At 31.3% G+C, this 20903-nt stretch overlaps 1 protein-coding gene across 1 annotated transcript; it reads left to right on the forward strand.

Annotated features, from left to right (window-relative positions):
- The first annotated feature begins 6712 nt into the window (after positions 1 to 6712).
- On the forward strand, positions 6713 to 16793 carry LOC137931778 (disks large 1 tumor suppressor protein-like). Its single transcript, XM_068775278.1, has 10 exons — positions 6713 to 6992; positions 8867 to 8946; positions 9433 to 9621; positions 11563 to 11643; positions 12190 to 12390; positions 13561 to 13699; positions 14088 to 14157; positions 15143 to 15386; positions 16169 to 16329; positions 16761 to 16793. The coding sequence occupies exons 1-10, from the start codon at positions 6713 to 6715 to the stop codon at positions 16762 to 16764; spliced, it is 1449 nt and encodes a 482-aa protein (XP_068631379.1). The 3' UTR covers positions 16765 to 16793.
- The last annotated feature ends 4110 nt before the right edge of the window (positions 16794 to 20903 follow it).

The raw sequence follows: 20903 nt of genomic DNA on the forward strand, positions 1-20903 counted from the left end.
TTCGAAGAGGATCGCATAATAAATTTCTTGCACTTTAGTCGACTTGCAGATAAGACACAAATTCTGCGGTGATTCTCATCATTTGCAAAAGAAAGTTAAAGTTAAATCTATAATGGTTTTACTGCATCTTTTATTTGACTATGAAAGAAAGTTTCAGTCTTATAATGATTTTACTTTAAACCGAATGAATACAAACCGAAATATTGCAGAAATTAATTCAGTACCTCCACGTTACTGGTTGAAGGACTTTCTTAGAGAAGGTTATCTAAGTAAGTCTATCACGACTCCTATATTGATTGCTAAGCAATTTCGCAGTACTGCTTGTTAACAAGAATATGAATACTATTTTGGATTTTGGACTGCCATAGCTATAAAATTATATATGTTCACAAATTTAATTACAATATTCTAAGTTGTTTAAATTTTTCTCTATAAAGATAGATATAGAATACATATATAAAAGTTAAGATTATATGTCTAGATGACCTAAAAATAATCACAAACAGTTGTAAAAAAAATATTGTCACATTTTTTTAAGTGGTTGTAAGATCCGGAATTGGTTATGGATCGATAATAGATAATTCTTGTACTAACAAGATAACTTTAGATTTAGTTCCGCATTGATACATATTTTATAAACGCGCAGTGGTAACGTCAAGGACTGTGACTTTCGATTGCAGGGCGCGAGTTCATTCCCCGACAAGTGCTTTGTGTGAATTATAGTACTATTGATGCTTATATCAGTAAAGTTACTGATTTTTTTTTAAATGAAAAGATTTGAAGATTCGATATTAAGCAAATTAAGATCAGTAGAGTAAATTACCCGTTCGTTCTCTGAAAAGAGGATCGTGTCTGGACACTGAGTAAGCGAAACTTATTTTATAAAACCAATGTAGATTAGTTGTATGGTTAGCTCATGAGCACCATTCCTTCCACGGAAGTAATCTTGTCGCGGAAACAGAAACATGATTTATATCTTGCTTAGTTTTTCATATAAGTATATCAAGGCACCGAATCATTCAGGAAGAATTAATTTATTTATTGTAAGTACTTTATTGCAATCTTGACTGACACTTTATATTAAAATACAATTAATATATATATTTTTTTTATTTTACAACTTCGTTGTAAAAGAAAATTTAGTCGCTTTAATACTAATACTAAAGAAGGAGAATATTTAGAGTAATCATATGGTAAGGAGTTTATATATAATAATAACTATTCGAAGTGTATTATAGGAACCGTATAAGTTATTGTATTTCAATTCAGGAAGTTTACAATGAAATATGAATCCGTTATAAACTTTTAGTTATAAATCAACCCCGTTACTTATTGTACTCTTGGCTTGGAGCCTTTTTTAATGACGTAAACTAACAGTGGGTATTTCTTTGCTCTCTTGAATTTTATTGAATGCATCATAAGCCGAAAAGCCGTTTTTGAACGGTACCATCGATTAGTTAGTTTATAACTTTTTTTCCTTAATAAAAGTTTTTTTTAATGTATTATACATTAAAATGTATTCAATTTCATTTTTAGTAATAATTTTGACCTTAAATATTAAATTGTTCTAGTTCATTTTATATTTAGGACAATAGTCGACCATACACTGCATGACTGGTTGCAACTCATTACTACTTTTTCAGAATTTGAATAGACTTTTACAGTTAAAAAATATTATCCAATGTGCACTCGAAACTTCAGACAAGGCAGCTCCGCGCTTGGATTTTTTTAGCAAGAGGATCAACGACTGTCCTAAAAATGGTAGAAGTGCATGGTTAAAAATGTTGCATATTTCGATTAAATTTATGAATATTTCTTCGTGTGTCACGAGTGACTGGTCGCTCATTTCGGGATTCATTAGCTGTCATACAGTCACGCCAGAAGATGAGGAATGAGAAGATGGCAACTTGAACTGCAGTGGAGTGGAGATCAAGGATCAACTAACGCACGTCTGACATCATTTTTAATACGCGAGGATGGGAGAGGGAAATCTATGAAATAATATATGAAAGGATGATGATATAAGTAAAAGTGATTGTACTAAGTGTCATAAGAAAGAAGAGGTTTGATTAATTTGGTTTCCTACAAAACCGATGACAATGAATAAATATTAATAATATTTTTTTTTATTAATTGCGTTATAAAACATATATTTCATACAAACCGAAAAAAAATACTAATAATATTTAAAAGGAGAAAAATGTTTTCTTAAGCATAATAATAGTATTATCATACTATTATACATAAAGTAACGTACAGTTGTTACACGTTATATTCCACGGATGAGCGACTAGCTTCGCAGCTCACTTTCTTCCGGCCATAGCTTCCTAAGTTCTTGTTAAGTGACGACCTATTTTTAGACCCTTTAACTTACAATCATTTTGAATTAAAGGAATTTTAATATCCTCTGTTGTTTATTTTTCTTAAATAATTATTTTCCCTTTTTATATATAATTCTTATACATAATTTTGTTTACATTTATAACCTTGGGCCTTATAATCAAAATACTGTAATACTTATGAATACAAGCTTAAATGTCTAGTTAGGTACAATATTTCAACAAATTTTTATGACCTTTTTAGTTAGCTTTCATAAAGTACTAAATGAAATAACAATAGTATAAATTAAATAAAAATGTAATTATTATAACAACACGTCAGTATGGTCCATATAAAAATAAGCTAAATACTGACAAATGTATGTACAAAATAGAGATAATTGAAAATAAATTAAGTCTTGGAGTTAATTATAAATAATTTAGTCACAACATAGTTGTTGTCGCTTGATTTTGACAACGTCAGTAACGCTGTGTCAGTTGTCGCTAAAGGACACTCAGCACGACCTTTTTGACGTTCTCATCGCATGAACGAATCAAAAATATGGATTAACTAAATTTCTGAATAAGTTTAAAAATCGTATAACTGTTGGGTTTAATTATCAAACGTTCGTGAAAGCTCACTCATCAGGGTTTAAAGCAAGTTGCAGTTCGCATGCGTGGAGTGGGCTACCCTATTAGAACATTCAGTGCCGAGGGAGATACGGTGGTGATGCGACGTCGCCTTTCCGCTTAGTGAGAATTTCCATTACGCGATCGCTACGAAAGTCAGAGCCATCGCTGTATCAAGTAGCGCTAAATATGAACTCTGCGTTTGCCAGGAATAAATCCTTAAACTATTACATTTATAAATCCGACGCGCTTTTTTAAAAAGTGAAAGTGAAAGAACGTGTTTAAATCACTCATAAAATAAGCGTATTAACAGAATATTTAAGCATAAATTAACATAGTGATCATTTCAAAAGTTATCGTTTACGTAATTTCAATATTTTCTATTCTATTTTTAACGAATAATTTTAACATTCTTGTCGCTTAAGTGAATAATAATGTTTTTATTATTTGTTCTAGAAGTTACGATAAAAATTAAACGTAAATGTAGAATACCGAATAAATTTATATCTGTAAAACCTTCAGAATTTTAAGCATCTTATTTGAATTAAAAGCTACAATTATGAAAATCATATAAATTTAAGAATTTAAAATTGGATAGCTCAACAATAATCAATAAATAAATCAATAATAAATCGAACAATCCCAAATATATCTTAAGAGCAATAAGGTAACAAAAAAATTGCACGGGCTATTATCAAAGCTAATGATAAGTATTACTCATTTGTGTTTTCTACGCGAGCAAACATACTTTGCGGTTCTGATTATAAAAAATTATTTATCTTAGTTTTATTAGTTTACTGATTGGTTGTCCTAGATTTCATTATTAATGTAGATTACATTTAATATAATGGAATAGATAAAAAAACACAGTTGGTATGTCTACTGTTTTATCGAATAGCTGCATACAAATTTATTGCAGACCTTCACATGGTGTATGTAAAACATAAACAACTACGAATAAAAAAACTTTTAAGTATTATTTTACATTAACTAGTTAAATGAAACGATCAGTTTCTTTAAAGATATACAAATTGTTAACAAATATATTTTTTTTTCATTCTAGCGTGGCTCATAATTTTAGAGTAAACCCATCTGTGTTTCATCTTTTTTATGCCTTTTTAATGTCTAAAGATCGTCACCGAAATTACGGTCAAACCTTTTATCTCATTTTTGTGCTAAACATATAAGTAAATGTAACCTGTATCTATTAAAATCATTCTTGTAAATAGATCATTCATATCCAATCCAATCCAATAAATAAATGTAAGGAAGATTTAATAACATAGAATCTTACAAAACATGTGGTTTATCGGCTAAAATACGTGTTTTATCCATTCGATTTAGTTATAGTTCATTTAAATATAATTTTGTAAATTGTACTTCCCAAAAAGTGATAACATCAACAAAATATTTATCCGATGGTAAGTTATGCGAGACTTGCGCTGTGAAATACAATATTTTGTATTCAACTGCAAATTATAATACTTATTATGCGCAGTGTCCTTTAAATATGAACAGATTTTTCGTTACTGCTTAGAAACTAACAACGCAGTGGTACCTCGCTATATGGCACTTTGCAAAGACATCTTCTATTTACCGTTAAAATTTTGATAACCTATAAAATATAAGCTGACCCTAATTTTTCTTTTTTCTTGGCCTCGCTTTATCATGTTTATGCAAGGTCAGCTTTCTTTATCGCACGGCGCCATTTGCTTCTCTCTTTTGTGTCATTCTCCGTAAGACATCTCTCTTGTCTACTTCTCACTTTTCTTTGAAATCATCATAAAAAACGTTTTACAATACAATTTCTCATCTTCGGAAAATAGCACTGAACTGATTTGTTTTACCAGCTCTTCCTACAAAACTCACTCTAACATATTCACTGCGCTTGTCCTTGTAACTCCCGCCGTCGCGATAAACACCTTAATTTTACAAGAAAAACAATATTTTACCAAATTCAAATGCAAAAACCTAGTAAATAGTATATTTAATTACTCTTATATTTAATTTTGTAATTATATTTTTGAATGTTGTAAAAAAGCTTTATATTACTAAAAAAATTAAAATATAAAATATTTACTAAAAAAAATTGAAGTTACTTGTTGTTATTACTAACGAAACATAACAATACGCTATGATGTCGTATAATATAAGAATATAAAAATATTCTATTCTTCTCAATTTCCAGCATACAGGCACTTTTTAATGATAGTTCAAAATTTTTCTCCCTCATTATATGCATACATTTTTTACAAGGACACATTTTGCGGAACATTGACAAACCTTTTAGCAACTTTATAATAAAAAAAGAAACCGGTGTACTAAAATAGTTATCTCTTCTCGTCACAGTTTTTTTAATACTTAGTTTTGGCCGTGTCATGACATAATATGTAGATCAGATTTTAATATAACTTTCGCGATCAATACTTTCGGATTTCATCTAAACAAAGTGAAAGTACCATAGCACAGATTCAGTTTTGTTATTTCTCTTATGGTTTTCCCTGTTCGAAAGATAACCGTCGGACATCATTCGGGGTAAAACCAGGAAATTTAACTGGAATTTTACTAGCAAAAAAACTATTTCATGTAAATAAATTCCGTAAAATATTCTTAAAATTGATGATCGAGAATCACTTGTAGAAGTGTACAGGGTAAATACCCAGTGCAGGCTGACGTCTCGTGCATTCCGGAGTTTCTATATGAAACATCCTGACTTTCATATCATGTTTTCCTTTACTCTCAGTGAGCAGCGGTATAGTAATAAATTCACTAAAAATATGCGCTCGGTAAGGATCGAACTCACGATTTGCGACAATGAGTCAGTCTTAGATATTACACCACTTTTACCTTAAAGTACGTTGATAAAACCTGTATAAATAATCACATATTATTGTGAAATAAAAATAAAATTTAACGTGATCTTGGTGGAATGAAAAGATTATATTAAAAAAGCAGATAAAAAAAGTAGTATTTAAAAAAAAAGAATTCTCTGTATTTTAGTATAACTAATAACGAATTGATACTTTCATGATTCTCCCTCCTTAAGGACTCTGGCATTTATATCTCGAAGGCTGCAATTTATTGCTATCATTTATCATTTCATCGTTCCTTTCTCCACGTATGTTATGCGGCCATAACTCGCTACTTGACTCTTTAAGATATCCATAAGTAATAAGATATCTGGTGTATGTCATAAATATGAACGATAATTTTCTTCACAGACATTATAAAATATTGAAACTCGACCGTATAAAACTATCATACTTTCTCGGGATGCACTAGTTACATAAATTTTAAGACTGTCGTTATTCTTTAATAAAAAGGAAACAAGACTTTGCCAGCTAGAATTTTTATACGATTACCAATAGCAATTGGCGTTCAAATGTTGCAGTTGTACGTTTCTGTACGTTGGCGTAATATCTATGGGACATTATTGACGTCAGACATGATATTAAAGTGTTCAGATGGTTAATGAGCACAAAATTTGCGCAGTATGTTATGCGGAAAAACAGTGAATAAATCCTAGTGGATAGTGATACTGTTGTAGGTGAATCATGGAACGTATGAGAAACGCATAAGAATATTATCAGCATTGGGAAAGGGCTATAACCTGAATTAATCAGTAGTTCCAATTTGTTTGAAATGTTTTAAGTGAAAAAATGACGCATTAGTAATTATTGCCAGCTCATGTTAACTTGCTTTAAAGAAATGAGTGCATGATAGTTAGATGAGTGAATTGTAATGGTGCGTGTTGTGGACACAGTATGACCACATGGATGGCGCTGTTCGGGTTAGTGTGGCTACTGCGTGTACGCGGCTCTTTATGTGGTTGCGCAGCTTGCAAACGTGCTCGACATGAATGTCAGGACGCGCGTGATACCCAAGAGCCTCCATGCAGTTCCAAATCCTACGAAACTGCCGAAGGACCTCAGTTTGATGTAATTACACTGCAAAACTACACGCGGGACGCTACAGTACAGACAGATTTCGATGATGATGACGTCGAAGATCTCGATAAAATCGAACTACAGATATGTGAAGAATGTAAGTAAATTTATTAGTAATAACCAAAATATGATCATAAACATTTTATCATACATCATATTTAGAATGTAACTATTCCGACTTCTTACAGTAAGCTTCACTACTAATCAATAGTGACAACTCTACTGGTCTGGTGGGTTATACGTATACTTCTGTTTGTCAGTGTATATATGAATATATATTTTAAAGTATTTTGTATTATGAATAATCTGTAACATCTGTGTACATTCATTTATAACATATATCGCTTGATTAACGCCCGCTGTTTTTTCTTATTAAAGTAAACATTTAAATTACTTTTTCCCCTATTTCATATGATTTATTTTTATATATGTAGCATAAAGAGTAAATAATATTAAATTTAGCGACGTAGTCTACGTTCAGATCAAATCCACTCAAAGGACTAAAAGAGGTCTATATACATGTCTATCCTTTGTAATACCCACATGGCGTTTGGGTGTCAGATTCTTAAGTACTTATATGAGTGAAGTTTCTTATCATATTTTGATAAATAGTACACATATAAACAAGAATATCGGAACTTTACCTCGCCGAAAGTGGTATTAGAGGCGCAGCCGATGAGAAGGCAAACATGTGCGAAAGTATGCTGTTAAGTAAAGGTAGAATCTCGTCAGCGCTAGGGCATGTCTAAAATATATCATTCTTACTAATAGGGGCAACCTTAAAATGGTTTAAGGAGAATGAAGTAAAGAGATACAAAAGTCTATTTTAATGTAAATAGTACTAGAAGGAACTGAGATATAAAATAAAGACATTGCTTATAAAATAAAAGGACGCAAAAAATCTCTCTTGTTTTAGTTTTCTTACAAACCAATCGAGCGGATGAAAGTTGAATTCATGATTGTAATATATCACAACGTTGACATTTCTTGTCGCTGTCGCTTGTTACTATTTAAAGAGCGCGGTTCGTTCGTTCCATATTTTTATTATTCTTTTTGATACGAGAAAGTGAAGTATATGGACTTAAAATATATTAACATATTTATACATGTAGTGACAATATACTTTTGTAGTTCTTTGTTTGATCACGAGGTTTGGAAAAATATAACCAAGGGAAAGTAAAAAATGAAACAAATATTAATAGTAATTTGATTTAAAACTGTATCAAAAAGCTCACTGACAAACATACGTCGCTGGATACATGTCGTTACCAACTAGATTTATTAGAGATCTATAGGAAACGCCAGAAGTAGACGTCTTACGGCTAAAATAGTGATGATATATGTATAAAAATATTGTTATTAACTCATAGTTAGTAATAAGTAGATAATAGACCAGGAAACAAAGATAACCTGTTCTTTAACAGTTTTTATATACAAATAAGAGAACTTAAAACATTCCTGTAGAATGATAATGATGGTCATAACGAGACATACATTGAAAAAATATTTTAAATTATCTTAAAGCTAAACGATGGGTATCGTATAAATTCGTGTTGATCTGTATGAAGTTGATATAGCCGTTCCCGAATTTTGTTTTAGGGGAAACATTTGGCGTGTACGAACACCATCGTGGGTGGATTTCTGTAGATATTCACATGCTAATAAGCGCATTCAATATAACTAACTAATAAAAAGTTAGTTAGATGTATTAGTAGCGCAAACCGTTATGAAATGTTAAGTGATGATTATAATAATTGTTGTAATCTAATGAAATAATAAGGGATAATATCGTTCAATACCTCATGCATCTTATTTGTTGTCATTGTAAACTTAGATACTTATGTCTTTCAGTTAAAAGAGATATACAATAGGAAATTGTACAAGGTGTTCATACTTTACTCAGCTCTGTAAATAAAGTCTAGGATATACACCTTTGTTAAATGATACGTATTAGTTTTGTTTTGTTTGCAGCAAATGTTGCTAACTATGAAAGTGGGCGAGAGCAAGCAACACGGTCCGAACTTACTCAATGTATTGCAGGAAGTTTACAGGTACATACATTCGTATATTAGTATTATGTTTTTATATTTCTGTATAAAACAGATACCTGCCATAACTCTTAAGAGATTTAGATAATTTGAACTATTAAGGCAAGTTTTATTGTCACATTTTTCTATATAAGTCGTAAACAACATGCATCAGAATATTTTTAAATTTTACTACAAATTTATGCGCAATGATTATAAAGTAAGTAACCCGCTTATTTATGCTGTTAGATTTCTGATTAATGATATGTGTACTTATAACTTGGCATGCGGTACTGATTCAACAATGTTAATTGATATATAAAGCCTTTAGTGTCTGCAGTTGGTGCAACAATTATAATAAAGAGAACATTTTTATTCCATACTTAAAAGATATAATTTTAACTAATTATGGTATTTGCTACATTGGTTTCATAATGACGTCATTACGTTTTAAACTTATAAAGTAATTAAATACTACTTTTTTGTTTTTCATCAAAGTTTTTATTTCAGTCATGCTCCGATTCCGATGGCGATTCGGTCTGGGAAACAGCTGATGTTACATTGGAACGTGGTACAAATGGCCTAGGGCTTAGCATAGCAGGTGGTGAGATCGGTGGTGATATTAGCATAACGCGTTTAGCATCCGGAGGAGCCGCTAAAAGCGATGGCAGACTACAAATAGGCGATATTTTGTTACAGGTATTCAAAACATATTTATGGTATTATTTGATTAAGGGGACTTAAAGTTATCAAGACGAAACCACGGACTGCTAAACGCAGCACGCAGGTTCTTCACCCGTTGTAGACACACAAAATTATTAAGGAAGACACCATGGGCACAAAATCTGTAAAGGAGAAAAGCAGTGTACATTATGCGACTAAAATAATAATGATTATTAAATGCAAATTTTACTATTCATTAAATTGCCAAATAATTCAGAATGAGTATTAACACTCATTTCAAAGTTTAGTTAATAGTCAACCAGAGAACAAAGTTAAGTTGTTCTTTGACAATGAGTATATACAACTAAGAGAATGTAAAACTTTTCTGTATAACTAGATAAATAAAAGTTACCAACTTCTCGTTGTTTAATGAAATATTATGCGGTTTGAGAATTACAGCCGTCTCAGTGGTAAAATTTTAGCGTACCATATGCTTTCAAACTTTTTGGTACGGGTGGAATTATGTTTCATTAGCTTTTAGTGTAATAAAATTTATTTTAGAATAAATAATCATAAAAATAAGGATCAAATTGAATATATTTTAAATAAAAATTTAGAGTGTTATAACAGGCAGATAGTTTACCTCACAGAATAGGCCGTACATAACAGAGCAGTGTACCACTGGATTATAAAATATAAAATCAATGACTAACGTTTCAAGGTTCATTTTCAAGGATTTTCACTATCTTACGCATTACTATTTGATACTTTAGTAAATATAGTATCTTGCAGAAGAGACCAAATACCAATTTTAAAAATTAAATTAAGCACTAATATAGGAATGACAATTAAACAATTTCAACTTCATAATCTTAAACGCGATTACTATTCAGACAGAAGATTCGAGTCAATTAGCACTAAAAAATGTTTTACCGAGAATTCTTTTACACAATTTTTTTCACTAATAACTAGCGTATTATTTCATGATAATCGTGATTGTACCTATTTAGCCCTTGTCCAAAAAACGGTAAAAACTGTAACATTGAATTTTGTGAAAAATTTCGTAACATTTTTTCGTCTTTCAGCATATAGACTCTCTCTGCAAGGCATAGGCCTCCGCCAAAAATAATTGTCGGAAGATATAACATAATTACCACGATTAGTATGCGGGTTAGCGATCACAGTGTGGTATTATGGTACGCAGAAGACGCTGCTGTACATATACATATGAAAACATTTGTATTATTGAATCTCCTACTGTTTGCTGATGTAAACGAGGTCGAGTCGTAAAAGTTCATTCATTCATTCGTGTCAGCGGATACGCTCACTGAAGGGCATAGGTCTCTCAAAGATCGCCGCAATCGATCTCGCGCTGTCCGCATCCTGTGACTTCCCACAAGCTTGATTATGTCGTCGATATAGATTTATATTATATTTAATTATGAGCCGATTGTGTGATATTGATATAAAGACAATTGTTTGATTTTATTGCCTGTCAATTAAATGTATACTTTAATGTTAGGACCATTGCAAGTTGTATATATTTTTAGTTAACATAACTATGTTAAATAAATAGGTTTGTTTCATTAAAGCAAATAACGGAATACATACAGGGATACGAATTAACATACTAGCATTTCTGTTCAACGTAATAAAGTATATTTGTTTTTAAATGTTTTGTTATATTAATGAATGTGTTGACATCACAAAATATTTATTAATTTGAGTCATGCGACATAAATAATTATTGACAAAGCTTTTAATTTTAATCATTACATAATTGTATTTCATTACTGACCATATGGTCAGTAATGAAATATTTATGAGAAGAGAGGTCCTTCTAAACTACTTACGAGTTATTTCGGAGAAGTTTCCAGGAATATGAATATACAAACGAGCAATATTGTAATTAATATTGCTACTACATTAAATAATAAATTCATTCCAAGCAAAGGCAGAAACGTATAATGTTTTCAGGTTAATGATATATCTTTGGAAGGCGCACCCCACTCAGTGGCAGTGGATGCTTTGCAGAAAGCTGGAAATGTCGTAAATTTAGTAAGTATAAATTATGTATCTTTTAGAATAAATATCATACACTTCCATGTAATGTCTCTAAATTTTCTTCCAATACATGTAATAAGTTCATGCAACAAATATTTGTAAAAATGTGTTTATTCAGAAGATTTTTTTTAACCAATAATTGATCTTGGAAATGAATTACTTTTCGACTATGTTAAGAATATTTTAAAAGTGACCACAAAAAAAATACGTCATATCTGCGAGCTCATAAAAAAACTGTCGTATGCTCTTCTCAAATCACGGCTCCTTTGGAGCTCACGTAGTTTTAATTTGATTGCTTATATAAGAGTTCAATCTGATACTAATTTATAAAATTGAGCTCTTCTGGAATTCTTCTTATGACATACACAAGTGACCACTTTAAATGATCCTCTGTGATTAAATGTATAAATGTTTATACCAGTAACAAATTTGGAAATCTTACAGTATTAAATAAGAACAACGTCTTTTTAAAATAACCTGTTACATTTTTCTAATTGATCGATATTGACGAATGATCGATATGTTTTTTTTTAAACGCAGAGAGTACGGAGAGCCAGGCGGCCAAAAGTGGTCACGTTATGGCGCGGAGCTCGTGGCCTCGGTCTCGGTATTGCAGGAGGGTCAGATGATGCCGCTGGAGGAGGTGGAGTTTTTATATCCCACATAGCGGTGGGCGGGGCTGCTCATCATGACGGACGACTCAGACTTGGAGATAAAATTTTAGCTGTAAGAGATGAAGACGTGAGTATTACATATTTTACTAAATATTTACAAAACGATTCACTGATTTCTTACAAAATTATAGTTTTTATGAAGTTTATTTAAATATAGAAAAAATGTAGCCTTTAGGATACTTTACCATCATCATCATCTTTTTAGCCATAAGGCTTCTAATGCTGGATAGAGCTCTATTCCATAGATTTCTAATAGGACCGGTTAGAAGCTGTCTTAGGACGTCAACAAGGCCAACTGTCTACCTTGTGGCGTACGTTCTGCGCTGTGTTTTTCGCTCCGTGGTCTTAATTCCAAAAGCTAAAAGCCTGAGCAACTACTTTTTTTGGGTGCTATGTGGCCGGCCCGGTGCCGCTGATTGTTCGCAGTCCGCTGACCTATGTTGGTATTCATCATTGCTGATGTAATCTACAATTTATGAACTAATAAAGCTGAAATATAAGAGTAACAAAAGTATTAAAGAGACTATGAAAATAGTATAAAGCAAAATTTTAGGTAGAAACTAAAACTCATGATAAACTCGGAAATTTTATGTCCAAAGTTCTAACGAGGCCTCTGAATCAGTCAGCAGGGTACACAGTAGGTGTTATTTACTCAGTATTAATTCGGTATGACTATATCTTTTAAAAATAACCAATATTTTTGTCATAATGATGTCGATCTTTTAAATCATATATAGTTATTTCTTCTAAATAGCCGTTGAAAAGGAATGCTTGACTAGAATTTTCGAATAAACCCTCGCTGTCGTGTACTCTTGATATGACATTTTGTTCTTTTATGACTCCTCTACCTCTGGGAAGTGTGGAATACTAGCGTTACGATTATTTTGATATTTTATATTTTTTCATTTTTAAAAGTATTATATATCGCCAGTAATAGTGAAATTTCTCATAACGTAATAATATGTTATAGTCGATATTTGTCTATAACGATTACAGGATATTTACAATGCAAGACTCTAGTCATTTAATATAAAAATATGCTTGAAAGCGATTAAATAATAGCTTTCATTTTCCGAAGAAAGTTAACCAGTCTGCATTTGAAATTCTAAACGGAGGAGAATCCGGAATTAAAATGATAGATCTCAATGAATAATAAAAAAACTTTTTGAATAATTGATTAGCTTAACATTAGGATAAGTTAATAAGGATATCAGTTAAAATCGATTTTATATTTTAGGGAATAGAAACATCGTTAATTGGTGCAACGCACGCAAAAGCTGTTACAACTTTACGGAATACCGGAGAACACGTTACACTTATCGTTTTACCTGCTGCTTCCATACCACCTGCCGCCCAACCTTCTCAACTTTACACAAGTAAACTTTACAATATGCATTATTTATAAAAATAATTCTGATACTATATTCATTTTAGTATTACGATGTTAATTTTTAAACCAGTCGATCATGTGTATGTATGTGTACCTAATATACTGTCGTCCGTAAATTTCTAACTCTATTTGGCAGATTTAGAGTAGCTATCCTTTATTGTTCTTTATCTTCTATGTTCAACTCCTTCCATATCCATGTATAAATAAATTATTTCGTAATTGCTTTGAAATTTGATTTACTATAACTCTAGTTAAAGCTAAAGAACTAATTTGTTAAATGTAATCTCAGGTTCATTTTATAGTAAAAAGCAACCTTGACATAAAAATTAATATTTATTTATTTTTGCATAATTAATTATAAATGTTGTTTTTAGCAAGGACACAAGCAACATCCTGTTCAACTCTTCATGAGCTTACAGAAGAAGAACCAAGTAAAATACCAAGGTATGTTTGATTCCCGTGCAAACAGTCATTTTCATTAAGTCGAAAGAAAAGAGTTCTCCAAAACAATCTTAGCGTCAGCTCTTTCATCGCATTGTCAATATCGCAAGTATTGATTAGCTTCCAATGTTCTATCTCTTGCCGATGTAGCAAACAGTAGTCGTAAATTGCAATCATTGACTTTCATATCTCAATTCAATGTAATCTATTGAAGTATAAACATTAATTGCTAATTACCAGTTCTAGTTCAAATTCATACATATTTTTTAAAAAAGTGTCATCTCAGTTGTTTTTTCACTAAACTAGCCAATTACACAAACTATAATATTTAAATAAAGAAAGTATAAATTATTAACTAAACTTGGTGTACGAATTTCTAAAATTTCTCGCTCCTTGCAATGTAAAGTAAAATAGGAACAAAATTAAACTGATTTTGAAAATCAAACATTGTGTACTAAAAAAACTGAATGAAAATAATAATCCTGTGTTTTAAATAATGCTACAAACAAACATAAACTGTCATTAATTATAAGTTTGAATTTGGATACCTTTTTTGAGACATAAAATAACTATAGATAAGACAAACAATCACAGACACTAACATATGTTATTACTGATAACTGTTTTTTTTTATTTACAAGTGTCCATTTTTACACTTATCTGTTTAAGGAAGAGGAGATTGTCCTAAAATGAGTATTCTGGCTCTGTCTCGCCTGCTTCGCAAATATAATTAACGTCCTCTTAGCCACCGTTTCAAGTAGAATTTCGTAAAATTTTGTCCTTTACTTGGCGAAAGAAGTTTTCCTGTAATTTACAAATCTCCAAATCTTATAGTTTCAGAGATATCGTGATGAATGGGTGATTGACATATAGGTAGAAACCTCTTATATATACGAGTATATACACCAAATACTCTTAACAAAGTTTGATTATGTGTAATTAATAATAAGATAAGAAAATGAACATGTTTGTTTATTTATTTATTTAGATGTGTACGTATGGTTCGATTGGTACGATCTGGATCCCGCTTAGGAATGGACATAGTTGGGGGTCTGGGCGGGGATTCCGATGCTTGTAGTGGAACGGAAGAAGAAGCGTGTGGTGTTTTCGTATCCGGCGTTTCAGTCGGCGGCGCAGCTTACGGAATGCTCCATAGAGGCGATCGAATATTAAGTGTCGATGGACGTGACCTTTCCCGAGCAACGCACGAACAAGCTGCGGCCGCTCTCAAGGTAAAATTAATTATTATAATACTGTGATTACTAATACACTTTAAATATTAGTTTCACATTTTAAAAAATGTATTAGGAATTTTAAGTCATTACATTTACACCGTAAATCGCACTTAATTTTTTTTGAAAAAAAAAAAAAACGTAGGAATGCTTATTTACATGTTTACTGTTTATAATTCATTGATATTTTTCATGTATTATTTATTACTTGTTTTTTTTTTATTACATTTATCCGTAAGAAGTCTATTGCTCGACATGGGCCCGACGATTTGCAAAAAGATTTCCGGCTAAAAGTAATCTACTTCTAATGCCTTGCGACAAATATTGCAAGGTCGTCTGTCCATCATTTGGGTGGACATCTGCGCTTGCCAGTCCGTGACCATCATTGCGGAACAATAATGCCTCAGCGTAATGATATGGGGCCTACATACTGTCGCTTCAATTAGTTAATCAGGTGGCCTAAATAGGTTTCTTTTTCGGGTATAGCCGTTTCCATGACTCTTTGAGCGACTGTGAGTTTACCAATGAAGCCTAAAATGAGAGACAACGTTTCAATATCAGTCAGTAATCAGTCCTCGTCTGTAACACATATAAGTTATAGACTTAAGACGAAGATTCTCGAATGATGCCCAGCCGAATTGGATTCGATTTTAAGTAATTATTATCAAAAAAAAATTCAATTTTTTATCGGACATTGCGGCCTGAAGTGAAAGATCACGTCAAAGTGCCGTTTTTATTTTTATAGGAGCATAATTTTAATATTTGGCAACACTTTTTAGCAGTACACAGGAAGCGCTGTAACCATCGCCGCACAATACCAGCCGGAACATTATGAGAGGTTGCGCGCGCGTATAAGAGCCATCAATGCGGCTGCTTTATCACCACACGCGATTCACACCACCCATGTTCCTACTCACCCTGATTTACATTCAATGTATCCCAGGTACTGTTCACGTAATTTCTTTAAAATAGGTTCATTCCCGTTATCAAAAATATATTACAAAAATGGTTAAATAATGTAATAAAAAATATGATATTAATGTTACTAACTTTTAATAAAATCATATAAATGATAAAGCGTTCACTTGAACCCTACTTCAAAATTACAGGCGCTTGAAATCAAATCTTTCAAGTATAATTTAATCAAGGTAGACCGAGATAGTAAGGTCGAAAGACACTTCTTATTAAATTTATCACGTCCTTAACATAAAATTGTACATATTGCACATCGATCAAAAAGTTAGCGAATGATTTTGACACTTACTCGAATCTTAATCTTATTTATTATCTAGCTTGACGTTTTGACTAATAGATCTTAGTTTAAAACGATCACAGAATTGTGAAACTGTCTCTATATTTTGATTTTATTTACAGGTAGCAGAAAACTGAACAAACACAACGCGAAAGGTCAAAAAATTAGTTAGAATAATCAATTTAGTCAATAGTTTTGTAAAAGACAATAGTTAACTACTTATATATGTCCTTTATTTGTATTACGTGTGTGTATTACTGATGTTCACTACTGTTATCAATTAATTAATAATAATTGCACATTATTTAATGGTCATAATTGTATTCTTTTAATAATTGATATTTTAAATGAAAAACTTTGATATAAGTACTAACGTAACAATATCACTTTTAGAATAGAAATTTTAATGATGAAACTGTGATATTAAAATAAATGTTAGAGATAAGATCAAATTTGAAACATTATTGGAACTGAATAAATGGTAACATGAATTTGACATTGTCTATTTATTTCACTTTGATCACTGAGATTGCCTATTTGGTTTCTTATTTCATTATGTTAACCAAACATTCCACGTACACTGTGGTATATATTCCTATGTCGCGGGTTCGTTACCTGACGTTTATCTTTTTGTGCGAATTATACCACCAATTTTCACTAGTTTTTAAGAAAAATATTAAAAGACACCCTAACAGCTACAATAAAAAGATTTAAAAAGAATGCGTCGTTCTCTAAAGAAGACAGCTTTGATTCGGGATCATCACTCAATATTTTTATATTTTAAAACACACAAGAATCGAAATAAAGAGAAATTATTCATCAGTAATCACTTATTTAACTACGTTATAAGACTGGATCGATACTATAAATGAAAATTGATATTAGGTTAAGAATAAAAATAATTAGCTTTTATTTAAGAATCACATAAAAAGAAAGTGAGAATTTTGTCTTAAATTTCTCCTTGTATATATTGTAAATAATCAATAATCCTATTTTGAAACACTAATGAATCTTTGTTATATTTTTCTTACTTTATTGCAAAGCTACTAATTAATCTATGTTACAGACTATTGATTCATTACATCGGAAGATAATGAAAATACTCGGTCCAATTGAAAACTATAGGTACCATCGTTTCCACCGAACGCTGAAAAAGAATGCTTTATTACCTTATCAATGTCAACGATATCGGAGCCAATATAAGAATATAAAAGGTATATAAAAGATAACAAGGTTACAATATATTGGTTTAAATGGAGGACCCCGACCTAATAGCCAGACGTAATGCTAGTAATGAGTCACGCTGCGATCACAGCATTTTTTTACGATTGTAATGCACGACCTTCATTGCATTGTCTTTGCGCCTTATTGTTCAAGTGTCTTACAATTAAATAGATTTTGCATTAAAATCAATTAGTTGCTCAATAATATTTATTTCAAAATATATTTTTAAGAACCAAAACGTATAAAACAGGTAGTATTTAATGTTTTTAATTACTATTTCAACGGAAGCTGAGAATGCTCTCCAATTATCGTACATATAAAAGAATTATTAAAACTGATGCACGTGTAAAATAAATAACAACACGTTTCATTAAACAACATACGCAAAAGCCCTTGATTACACTTACATGAATACAAATTGATGAAATCGTTAGCAACAACTCAAATGAATTGTAATTATTTTATATATTTAATTGAAAACAATGTGTATTTTTTGTTGCTGAATTGTCGGATTAAATGAATTCAAAACTTTGAAGTGATACTTAGTAACAAAGCATTTCTTAACCCTCATCATTTCGAGTTATGATACGACTACACTTGAATGTGACAGAAGGTAAATTACAAAGTTCAATCTCTTAGTGGGTCATGTCGCCTCTCTACGCATGTTCACTGGAATGATCTCCCCCGAAACTTTGAAATTTATGACAATGCTCGTGCTTTCTCAGGTTTAATTACGATATCTTATGTAGATAACAACTTTATATATCAACCAAACTTACTTTTAAAATGGATACAAGCGTTAATTCCACCATTAGTAAAAAATCAAGATAGTTTTGTAGCGTGTTGTAATTATATTAATGGCATGAAGATTTATGATATCCAATTATAATAATATTTATCGGGTAATATTTTTAAGATATGTTAGTGACCAAGTAAAATTTATTTTAAGATCCTTGTTACTAGTTACATTTTAAATTTTTAATTAATGTATTCAATGTGTAATTGTAATAATAGTACATAATTAGAATATTTAGGCCCATAATTCTATACATTTCAAAAATATTTACTACAATAATAGGATAATATAACAGTTTAAAAATTTGACGTAGTAATGTAGAAATTTTACAATCTATCTGTAAAGTCTGCGAAATCTTCAACTTTAATGTTCAGTTCCTAGTCTAATATTAGACCTAGAATCGACTACCAGGCTGCCAAGTTATGAATCATTAGACATGACCTCAAAACTAGAAATTATCGAAGAACTAGTTTTTGCCATTGAACTAGTCTAAATCTTTAAAAAAATCTTGGGTAAAAACGAAACAAATTATAAACGTGAATTCGTAACAGCGTGCCCAAGTTATAAGTGCACCTACATTATATTAGCTACATGTAATCACTGTGGGACTAAGAGATGGAGATAAGCGACAGCGTTGTTACTAACGCGTGTTAATCGCATTTCCAACGCGCTACAATAGTAATGCTGGCGCACTACAACATCGCGATCGGGAGAGAACGGAGGTTACTCAATGGCGTTTGTATCGCGTGGGCAACAATACATCGACCGATTCGTAACTATATCGACGCGGGCACGCGACGGCATCGCTACTGCAACGCTCAAAAAAGTCGCCATGAGCGAGGGGCCTAAAATAACCCGGACGGACATAAATCATCTTGGATAAACCAAGCAAATCTAGAGTTACTTTTTCTTTAGAAGTTAGTTTAGTTATTTTTATAGTAATTAAATGAATAATTTAAAACTTACGAAAATATATATAATATGTAATAAATCTCATCCGAATATAAGAGATTACAAAATATTAAAAGAGAGCTCTATTTAGAATGAAAAATGAACATGCGACGGCTCATTACCTGTGTTAAATAAGCCTTGTTGCATAATTAACGTTGAAAGTAAGAATTATTTAGGTTCAGGAAAGTTACGTCATAAAAATTAATAATTTTAATATTTGATAAAAAATGTGTCGAATGATCTAAAATTCTTTACCTTCAAACATTTTTACAAACGCCTTATAATTAAAAGGAGCAATTTTGTAATAACAGAAATGATACTGAATTTTTTTGAACTGTCCAGTTTAAAAAAAAATACAGGAATGTGAATTTTAAAATTCGAAAAAACGTTTTCCTGCTAATATTCGTTTATTTATTTTCACGTGTATTACACTGCTCTGTGATTTATTTTCACATATTGTCAGCAACTCAAACATTACGTATCAGCGTCATTATGGATTTAAAACGTGAAAATTGTAATTTTAACAATTATCATTCCGGTCTTAGTCAAGAACAGTGTGACTACTACACTTTGTTTAGCTTTTGGTGATGAAAATTCATTTTGTGCTATCAACAACTAGTTTAATGAGTTCAAATATGGTTGTGTTGTCACAGTGATGATTGACATCATCTTATTAAATTACCATCAAAGTTTTGCTATATATAAGTCTGACAACAGAGTTACCTAGTAAGCGAGTTTCGACTCTTATAATATAAAATATATACCTCAATTAATAACATATAAACCTCAAAAACTCCGTCGCTTTAATTTGAAAAGTGATATTAAAGTTCAAACGTGTTGCTTCAAATATCGTGTTAAACATTGTCAAATGTACGGAACTTGGATTTATTGTTATTATCCCAAAACCAAAAAAACTGACTTCACAGTAAGTGTTTCCGGTATAGTTGGTTACAATAATAACGAGAAGTAGGATTGTGGGGAAAATAATGATAGCGTCATTTTTTAGTTGTGCTCGAAAGCGACGTGGAAGAAGTCCTACTAAGAGAAGTGGACCTAATTCTTCTCATAATGGTACCTGGTATAGTGGTACTATTTTCAAAACTAGTTCAGTTATAGGTTGACACATATTATAATTTTCAGAAACAGTTCCACTTTTATTTCCCTAAACTTTTCAGTCCCGCCTCAATCTTCACGTCAGTCCAAAATATTATTTTAAAATTATTTATTTAAACATGACAATCTGTGCCTTGTAAGGAATGCTTGTTGAGCAATGGGTAATATGATACTTTCGAAT

Source organism: Battus philenor, unplaced genomic scaffold, assembly GCF_028537555.1.
Source record: "Battus philenor isolate CCGP_79_NKW_IND1 unplaced genomic scaffold, ilBatPhil1.0.hap1 SCAF_8, whole genome shotgun sequence".
NCBI classification, from domain to species: domain Eukaryota; kingdom Metazoa; phylum Arthropoda; class Insecta; order Lepidoptera; family Papilionidae; genus Battus; species Battus philenor.